This window comes from Pyxicephalus adspersus, chromosome 3, assembly GCF_032062135.1.
Source record: "Pyxicephalus adspersus chromosome 3, UCB_Pads_2.0, whole genome shotgun sequence".
Lineage (NCBI taxonomy): Eukaryota > Metazoa > Chordata > Amphibia > Anura > Pyxicephalidae > Pyxicephalus > Pyxicephalus adspersus.
The window spans coordinates 48,589,857-48,600,694 of record NC_092860.1 but is presented as its reverse complement, the minus strand read 5'-3'; the positions used below and the strand labels follow the sequence as shown (position 1 = coordinate 48,600,694).

The 10,838-nt window shown below is 39.3% G+C and overlaps 1 protein-coding gene across 1 annotated transcript; it reads left to right on the top strand.

The window, feature by feature from the left end:
* DCAF10 (DDB1 and CUL4 associated factor 10) lies at positions 1-10,650 on the top strand. The gene is made up of 7 exons (XM_072404483.1): positions 1-591; positions 2,740-2,853; positions 3,894-4,091; positions 4,534-4,736; positions 6,645-6,758; positions 7,516-7,661; positions 8,921-10,650. The coding sequence occupies exons 1-7, from the start codon at positions 257-259 to the stop codon at positions 9,287-9,289; spliced, it is 1,479 nt and encodes a 492-aa protein (XP_072260584.1). The 5' UTR covers positions 1-256; the 3' UTR covers positions 9,290-10,650.
* Positions 10,651-10,838: the final 188 nt, after the last annotated feature.

The following is a 10,838-nucleotide window of genomic DNA, read 5'->3' as shown; positions in this document are numbered from 1 at the left end:
GACGTCAGAGCCGCCCCTCCCCCAGGTAAGCGGCGCAGCTTAGGATCTGTGTGTCGGTGACGTGCAGTGTCTGCCAGCTCATCACCCGGCGCCCGTCGTTATCTATCGGGCAGCGATCCTAGCATCGGCGGGGACGAGCACCCGGTGTCATGTACAAGTGCTGTCCCCCTCCATCCAGGCCCCGGCTGAAAACGGTGATAGGCTGTCTGTAGCCGAGCCCTCTCCCCCCCCCCCCTATCTGTCTCCGGTGAGAAGAATGAGCGCTATGTCAGAGAACAGCCCGAAGGAGCGCCAGGAGGGCGGCACTGGGGATGACTCCGCGGAAGAGGAGCCCCCTGCACCAGTCGGCCAGCCTGGCCCCGCCCCCGAAGAGCCAAGGATTGAGCTCCCCGAGGGCTTGTCTATGGGGGCTGGGAACCTCTTCTATTGGCTGAAGGACCGGTGTCTGGGCCGGGGGCTGTGTGTGGATCCCGCCAGGGACAATTACAGGACAATGACCAGCTTGTACAGCTCCATCCAGCCTGCCGACTCTGTCAATCTCAGCACAAGGACCCATGGGGCTGTGTTTAATCTGGAGTACTCACCTGATGGGTAAGGAATGGCGGCTGCAGGGGCCACGCTATGTAACCCATCAACACAGGAATGCTTGTAGGAAGCTGGGAATATTAGACTGGCGGTGCCAGTGATCTGTTGGCGTGTTTCATCCAAACACTTTGTGTACGACCAATGTCTGCAGGGTTCAACCCAGACGGATAGGAAGAAATTGTAGGCGGGTGGCAGCCCCTGTATTGTGGCCCAGCTCTTCAGTAATTACACAAAAGCAGGCGGGGTTACTGAAAAGTGCCGGGTGGAGCGCCCAGCTAAAAGGGGGGGGGGGGGGGGTGACACTGGTTTGGATCAAAGCTGGTGAAATACATTTTCTCTGGGTTGTCATTCTCTTATAATTTCATCCCAAGCAAACCTTACCCATGTGTAGTAATGCCGTGACATGCATTGGTGGCTGCCCAGCGTGCATTGTATTTCTGTGTCATGTGGCTGCCCATTGAAATGATTCGGCTGCTAAACTTCACTTATGGCAGTTCACTTGTATTTTGTGTTTCAGGAATTCTGATAATCAGAAGTGGTGTCCGAGTAATTTCTCCAAGGGTCTGTTCCCACTTTCTGCTTCAACTTTCAAAACACATATACAATTCAGTGTGTGTTCATATTGACAAATGTAGTGTAGTAGACATATAGGGCTGTTATGTCAGCTAGCAGATACAGGTAGTCCCCAGGTTACATACCACATAGGGACTGTAGGTTAGTTCTCAAGTTGAATTTGTATGTAAGTCGGAACAGGTATATTATTTTAATAAATGCAATTAGGACAGATGTTTGTCTCAACATATTATTAGGCAGCCTGGTGTCAGTTACTGTATAAAATCCTCACTGTGAATTAATCACAAACAAAGCAAAACTTTATGGAGCCTAGACATTTATTAACTTCTGGAGCAAGCTGTGCTTCGATATGCAAAAAGAAAAAAACTGCAGAGCTTGTCTTGGTCACTAAAGAGCTATAACCAAAAGATTTCTTCTGCAAGTCATGCAAACCACCCCCTCCCCCATCCAGCCTATGTCCTGCACACCAGCGAGCAGGGAAGGGTCGTTAGTATCTAGGAGTCATACATATGTTGGATGTCCTTAACTCTGGCACTACCTGTACTTGGTATGGGTACTCTGATAATGGAGCACTTCTGTTTATCAGCCTTCTATACCCAGGACAGGATTGGCACAAATTGGTACCTGACTTGTCCAATCAGAAACAATTATTAATGTAAAATATGAAAGATGGTGTTGTGCTATGTAAACAAACCAGACACATAATTGTGCACACCAGTGACATGGCCTGGGATTTACATTACTCATATTTGTGCCTGGGGACACTTTAAAAGCCTCTATATGTCATCAGTAAAGAGCAAAAATCTCTGACCCTAAAATGACGGCTCTAACAAGGAGGCCACACTCCGAAGGGTATGAAAGCAAGCCAAAAAATTTAAATTGTGAACACACAGGTTCTTTGTGGCAGATGGGACAGGCTATGTGTCTTCTATAAAACTTATCTGTCTGATTGCAGTCTTCTGTATAATGATCAGTGAGATGCACATGTCTGATCCCAGCATAGCCCTGTGGCTGGAATGAATGAATTCCTGTATGTGTGCAGGTAACTTCCATCATTCTGACCTGGCCAATTAAGATGGCCTATGATCCCTAACGGGGGAGGAAGACCAGGAGAAGATGCTAGCAAAGGAGCAAGGAAAGGGGAGCTTAGTTAAATGATAAGGAACAGGCAGATACGTTTGTATTGTTGTAGAAAATACATTTTTTTGTCAAAAGAACCTCTCCGCTTTAATTTTTTCCGGTTTAGTTCCACTTCAAAGGCCAACATTTATTCCAAACTCTGCTTTACAAAGATGGCATTGAGTAGTAATATACACATAATATATCCTATCACTGGCCAATATTAGAAAACGTGTAGCCTGCTGTAAACATAACAGTACTGTAGTAACCAGGAGACTTTTATTTTCATAGCTATATGTACTGGTAACGCTGCCATTGATTTTCTAATGAAACGTTGACCAAGGAACACAAGTAAATGATAATGAATGCAATATCATTGTGTGTGAAAAGTTGTATTGCAATAATAATACATACATGGCACACATATTGGTGTCATTTACCTTTTTTTGTCTTTCCCTTTAGATCTGTACTGACAGTGGCTTGTGAACAAACTGAAGTTCTGCTTTTTGACCCTCTGTCTTCAAAGCACATAAAAACACTATCCGAGGCACATGAAGACTGCGTAAATAATATTAGGTAGGTTCATGAACCCTGGATTGGGACACTCAACACTGGTTTTATTTCAATCATTTTTATTGAGATTTTTATAATATACAAGTCACAAAATATTAATATACATATGGAGCAAAATTTCAAAACAATAACTTAACAAAGTGAGTGAGGGAGAAGCAACAAGAAAGAGGGAAGGTAGACTAGAATGGATGAAATATATGGAATATAACATTAGTTACACTGCTTATATAAATGTCTGATGAAAGAAAATACAAATGTTTGTGTGAACCATTTCTTCTTTACATTATCATTGACACACATCTGTTGGTAAAGAATAGGAACGTGGATTATCACCACTGTGGGTGGTTTAACAATGGTATATTCATCCACTTAGCTAATTTTTCACTTCAGTGAAAGTTAATTCACATAATTATAGGATTATAGTTATATTCCAACATATGGGTGATGGGGTTAAAACACAAAGAAGGAATAACACAATTAGCCCCAATATTCTGTGGAGGAGAGGGAGGGTAGAAGAAGGTGTTCTAGGTAGGAATGACAAGTTGTTCTATGTGCTGGATCTTTTCTAGCTCTCGCAGCCAGGCTCTGATGGTGGGGGCTGTGGGGTGTTTCCACATTCTAGGGATGATAGCCTTAGCCACCATAAGAAAGTGAAGGAGGCAGATTTTATTGATACTTGCTATTCTTTTTCTATGGTTCAATGATGGATATATATATATATATATATATATATTACTAGAAGAAAAGAGGGACGTGATGAAAAATGAGGCTGTGCTAAACAAATTAATTACCTAATTTCCAGTATTATAACACTTCATGTTTATCAGAAGAAGATAGTAAAAAAGTGCAGGTTTTCTTTGATGGGGCTATATTGCTTTCTAAAAGACATCATTTTATAAGCATGTCTGTCTTACAATTTGGTAGAGATCCCTGTCCAGGCTAAAGAGTATAACTCTTGAGTGTGCTATCTCGGTGCACTCTTTGTAAAATCAGATTTGATGAGTGTAATCTTAATGTGTGTATTTTTTATTTTTTTTCTTCAGATTTCTTGACAACAGAATGTTTGCAACCTGTTCTGATGATACAACAATAGCTTTGTGGGATCTGAGAAAACTGAACACTAAGGTGTGCACACTACATGGACATACCAGCTGGGTGAAGAACATAGAATATGACACACATACTAGGCTTTTGGTGACTTCTGGATTCGATGGAAATGTCATAATTTGGGACACAAATAGGTAAACACATTGTTTATTTTAATACCTAAAATAATACTGTCAAGAAAATAAAAATACTTTATCCTGTAAAAATAAGTGCTCTGCAGCTCTTACCTGGCTGTTGGTAAAGTTTGCTCTGACTTCTCTCAGTAGCATGGCACCTAAACAACATCCATCCCTTGTAGAGATAAATACATACTGAGATCTGAATATTGTGGTGTCTTTGTTTACATGCAGTTCTGGTTGTGTCTGTACATTATAGGACAAGTGCAGCTGAAGTCTATGGGATTCTAATACACGCTTTTTTTTTCTTCGCTGAATATCTATTTTAGAATAAACTGTTCTGTGTCTTTTTACATGCACTGGATGTTTTATATCTATTTCAATATTTTTGTTAATCAAGTATACAAGTTTTTTTTATATATATTTAGGCTTTTTTCTTCACTTATGTTTGTAATTACAGGTGTACAGAAGACGGTTGTCCACACAAGAAATTCTTTCACACTCGGTTTTTAATGCGAATGCGATTAACTCCTGATTGTTCAAAAATGTTAATTTCCACTTCCTCTGGATACTTGCTAATTTTACATGATTTGGACCTGACAAAATCTCTAGAGGTTGGTAGTTATCCCATCTTAAGAGCCAGGAGAACAGCTTCCACCTCAGGTAAGTAAAATATAAAATGGTTTGTTTTCAGAATTGTAATAAAAATATATTTGGTGGTTTTGGCAGGGTAATTTTCTGCTAACATCCTAGTGTTGAAGAACATTTACCTTTCAGAAGGGAGGAGGTCAAGTGTTGGTGCTTCTCCATCATGGTATTGCAGTTCTAGCCAGTAGTAGTATTTCCCGTTAAATAGGTATTTACCAACCCACCATATCCTATAAATGGGGATAGTGAATACTAAATATTACTTGTGCTTTCTCTGCTTATGGAGAAGACCAGTATGCAGGCTGATCCACTCACTAGTTAGCTTTATTAACACCAATACCCAAGCCATTTTAACAGACACCATCAGTCTTATTCAGTAAATCATCAGTAAATTCAACAGGGTCCCCAGGACCTTTTTGCAATAATGTGTAGGTAGGTATGTACAGCATATTTGCACAATATGCCAGGCTTACCTTAGTCTTAGAACTGTTCGAAGGGAAATAATATATTTGTTAGTAGTGTCTTATCATTATAGTACTTTTCTTTAAAATATTGGTATTATTTTATATAATTGTTTTTTTTTTATTGACTCAAATGTGTTAAAACTCATATGATGTACAGGTAATTACCCTTTTCTAAAAGAGTTAGTCTTCACATTTTCTCAGCACAGGTTTCATTTAGCATAATAGCCATTCTCCAATTAGGGAAATGCCACAAGCACTGGCCATTTTAGCTTTATTTTAGGGAGCCAATATTATAATTATGATATTGCTTGCGCTTACTGTTAACAAGGCTGACCACATAAAGAACCCCCTACAGGTAGTCATATTTATTATCACACCCAAAGACCAGGTTACTGAAAAGTCACAGTGCAAGCCTAAATTCAGTGCAGAAGATGCAGTGTTGAACCCAAAAATTAAGCCAGGTGGGAAGAAATTGTAGGCGGGTGGCAGCCCCTGTATTGTGACTCAACTTCTCAGTAACTACCCAAAAACAGCCGGGTGATTACTTAAAAGTGCTGGGTGGTGTGCCCGGCTAAAAGGGGCTGGGGAGAACACATATGTATGTAAAAGAGTGGCTGCTGTCATATATGGGCTGGGTATCACAGCAGGTCCTGTCATTTCAGCAGTAGAATGGCCTATTCAGACCTTGCAGTGACAGATGGGAAATTTTGTTAACAGGCTTTGCTGTAAGATAGCCAATTGATTTTGAATAGGCTGCACACATACCACAATGCAGGAAATAGGCATACTGTTTTTCTAATATGGCTTACATTTAATGTGTTAGATGTAATGTTCTGCTGCACTGACTAGGTATGTGGGGGTAACATTCCAATTCAGTGCACCATGTATCCCGCACTGTGGTAATACTTAGTAATACATGCTTTTAACTTGCATTACATAGATGTGAACAGAATCCTAAAGGCAGATGTCCAGCCGGTCATTTTCAGGAGACCATCTGCTGGCTCAGGATTTTTTAGGCCTAAGGATCGGTTTAAAGAGTCACGGTTACCCCTAATTAGGTTAAGATATGGGTATATGATACTCTGTAATAAAACCAAATATTCAATGTTATCCAGGTCATTCTTACAACAAAAGAGTGAATTATTAGTATTACTAGTCCTCCTTTATGTGAACAGAGATGGATTTTTATTATAATTGCTGATCATTCTTTCTATTCTGAGTAAAGGAGAACACAAATAACATAGTTACTGCTCTGCATAATGTGTGATGCATTAAAAAAGATTATTAAATGATAGATATGGAACAGTCCATTGTAACTAACTGGCAGCATGCTATAGCTATTTTCAGACAAATATTCTACCTGTGTTTGTAAAGCCATTGTATTCTGCTTGAAATATATTGTAAACTACATATACCTCATACTGTAAATACTGATATTAATATAATCTATTACCCACAGATGTAACCACGCCGCCCACATCTTCTGACACAAGATCCTCCAGTTCCCCAAGTCATCACAGTGAACTGGGCTGCTTGTTTGAGAAACATAATTTGCGAGCTTCACAGAGAGAAGGTGTGTATTTATGTAACCTTGGTGAGTTGTATATTCTGCAGCTGTCCATTGGCCAGTATATATTGTCCTGGCAGAAATAGATGGCAGGCTGTGCACTTGTGCACAGAGTTGGGGAGTCCTTTGTAGGAAGTTTGTGATCCTGGTTGGAATGTTAACATTAATTGAATGATCAGTGCGTAATAAACAGTGGTGCTGCAATTCTTTTTTTCACTTTCACATAACTGTAGGGTATATTATCTTGACTTCTTGTAATAAATGTCATGTCCAAGTTACTTCTCCACCTTTTACTGGCTCCAAATTCTGTTCAAAATTGGCTTCTGCCAAGCTGGTTGGTGTAAGCAGCTCTCTAAGTTGTAGCATTTATTTTCGGACAAGCTATTGCAGCTGGCGCCCAGATTTTTTGCAGGCAAGTCAAATGAAATGACTCATTCTATTCTGCTTTGTTTCCAGCTATGGCAAAATCTTGGGGTATTGTAATTAATCAAAATTTTTTTTGATCTGGTAGTGTAAAAGCGTGTTTGTCCTTTTGAGCCTTTGTATTCCTTTTTGGTACAGTAAGGCATGCTAATAGGTCAATAAAAATGTTTGGAAAGCAAAAGGAATCAATCCTTAGCAGTATCAGAGAGCTTAGGAGATTTGATGGCTCCAGTTTGAACTATATACAGACAAGACTGTAGCGTGTACTGAAGCTTTTTTATCCACTTTAACCCAAATGCCTAAAGGAAAATGTACATTTTATGTGTTGTTTTTGGCCCAGGTGCCTCCCCTCGTAACAGTCTCGAGGTTCTAACACCAGAGGTTCCTGGAGAAAGAGATCGTGGCAATTGCATTACATCCTTGCAACTTCACCCTAAAGGATGGGCTACACTTCTTCGCTGTTCCAGCAATACTGATGACCAAGAGGTAAGAGCTGGCGGTTTCCTTTCTGTTGGGGTGATATTTGTTCCTAAATATACAGTAGGTTGATCTTTAATTTTCTTTGAATCCCAGCTTTATTTCCCTTTAATTTTTTAATGTCTGAATGGGTAAATTGTGTGCTTCATTTGAGGCGTCCTCAAACATTTTGACTATTGACTAGTTTACAATTCCTCGGACTGTTGTTACTGTGCAGAATTGAGGCTGAATAGACTTAGCTTATACACAACCTGGCCACAATTGTTGCTGGTTGCCCTGTTATGAAGGTGAAGCTTTCACTGGTAACTGCATTGCACCTGTAACCAGTGTGTAAATGTTAACCTGGAAGACTCTCAGCTTACAGTACATACAGCTAAGCTGTCAGCCATGGGATTTATTGGACTGCTGCCATAAGCTAACAATAAATGAATGAGTAGCAGAACATGTTGGTATCATGGAGGGACAGGCTGTATTTTGGGTATTTTTTTTTTAATTTTTTTTTTTTATAGATGTGGCAGACTGTTAGGTAAAACTATGTTACTATCTGTTTTTAACATGTGGAGAGACCCCTTTTTTATCAGTTAAAGCATTCTAAAGTCTAAACTTATTTAAAACATGTTTTGTTGCTTAAGGGGTTCTCCACCAATCTGAAAAGTAAATGCTGCCATTGTTGGCCTTTTCTGAAAACACTTGTTGCCTTGTTGTCTTGTTGAGCTTGTAGCCTTTAACTCTGATCAGTTACCCAGTGTATTTCGGTTTGGGTACTAGCATGACTACCAGACATATGATAATGCCAAATCCTTGCCAACTATCTTTCATTACTGATTAAACATTTATGTGTGGGTCTTGATCTGGCGTAGAAACTTCATTTTCGTTGGGCAGATGCGGGGTTGTAGATGTGGAACATCCATTGTGTATGTCTTCTAAGAAAAAAGTTCATCTCAGCACTTACAGGGTATAATCCAGGTATAGAATTAAATTTGTTAGTAGGTGGTGAACTTCTGCCACAATCAGCTAGCATGCACAGCATCTCTGACAATTATGGCGCATACTTGTGCAGTGCATACATACCCTGTGCATTGGTCCTGCAGTGATGACGGGTCCAGGACCTGTCATTGTTGCATCCAAGGAAGCCAGCTGTGTAGAGCCAGGAAATGAGCTTTTTTACCTAGTAGTTTAACCATCTCAAAGGGTTAAGTTTAGCTATTTGATGTAAATTTTGTATGTTTGGCTATAATTCCGATTTCTTTCTTATGCTTTATTTGCAGTGGACTTGTGTCTATGAGTTTCAAGAAGGAGCCCCTGTCCGTCCAATCTCTCCCCGCTGCTCCTTGCGTCTGACTCACTATATTGAAGAAGCCAATGTGGGCCGTGGCTACATTAAGGAACTATGTTTCAGCCCAGATGGACGCATGATTGCCTCGCCTCATGGCTATGGGATCCGATTGCTGGGATTTGATACTCAGTGCAGTGAGCTTGTAGACTGTTTACCTAAAGAAGCTGGGACTCTACAAGAAATTCGCTCCCTATATTCTCATAGGGATGTTGTCCTGACAACTAAGTTCTCTCCTACCCATTGTCAGATAGCGTCAGGGTGCCTTAGTGGACGGGTCTCCCTGTACCAACCAAAATTTTAACTTCTACAGACAGGGAATCAACTTGTTCTGATTTCTTTAAAAATCAGCATTTCAATTTTTCCATTTAAGTAGAAAAAACATTTTTGGTTCACTACAAACTATTAAGTTTTGTGGCAATACTACTTGCAAATGAATGAAAGTTTATTGCTGCTGTTTACAGAACCACAGAGTCTGCCGTGGGAAGACTTAGCATAGCATTTCCCACTAGTGTGAGCCATTATCTGCTAAAATTCAGACCTAGAGAGATATACAAAGTGTTCTTACTAAAGGATATCTTGTTTCCCATTGCAAACAACTGCAATCTATAATTTTTTTCAAGGTCAGACTGCAGAAATGACAGCTGGAAATTGTTGTGGGCATCAAGACAATTTGATTATGGCATCTTTTTCAAACATAAGCCCTGTTTTTATTTTTTTTTGTTTTGTTTATGTGTAATCTCTCAACAGGTTGCAGAACATCATACTGGGGGCAAACGCTGATAACATTGTAAGCATAACTGTTAATATGCATTGCAATGCTTCCCATAAAACAGACATAGTACAAAATGTCACAGTTAAACACAGGTTCCTTACCAATGGATTTGGCTTTATGGTCCCTACCCCTTTACCATCAGCTACCCTTACTTGTGCTGTAAAGCCTTTAACAATATTTTTTACTTTGTTTCCTTTATGTTTGTAATTATGTTCTGTATCTGCTTTGGTTAATTAAAAGGAAAGCATATCCTATATTTAAACAAGCTTTTATCAGACAGTCATGCTTTCCTCTTTCATTTTAACATGATTGGAAAACATAAATGTTCTTATTCAGTAAGACAGTATTAAAAGTCCACATCTATAACGCCAGTCATACTTTGAAACAGTTGTAGCTGTATATTTGGAACTATTTATTTAACAAAATGTACAATAAGAATAAGATGTGACTGTGAGCTGTGTGTGATGTTCATCTTCATGATAAGCAGTCAAATTTATAAAATATTCTTACTTTCATTATTGCTGAAATATTACAACTGTGTTCAATGGTTGAAAGATCATGCTTGCTATTTCATAAGCTGACCACAAGAGGACGCTCTATCATTTCGCTCCTATACAATGAGTTTATGCAAAAAGCTCTCCTACAATCCCTTCCAGGGTGCAAGATAGGCTTTAGTTTTTGTTTTGTTTTTCCTTATGGAAGCTGTTTAGATAGTGGAGGTCAAAAAGCAAGGACCTTCAAGAATTGGTCTCCTTGGCTACATAAATGACACGCATTTCCTAGTGAAATTTGTATTTAAATGCATTGAGATCTCATTTACTGTAAACTTTCTGGCTGTTTTAAATATATCTATTTAAGTAATAAAATATAAAGTAGCATCTGCAAATGTACATATATGGCTTTTTTAATTGCTGTAGAAACACAAAACAAAAGTGTAGTACTAGCAGTGTTTTAATATTTTTAAGCCTATTATAATGTTTAGGAAAATGGTTTATCGTGGTTTTAGCAGTTCTCTTACATACATAGCTGTAGGACACTGGCTACATGTATCTGATAGAATTTAGGTACTGGCACATAG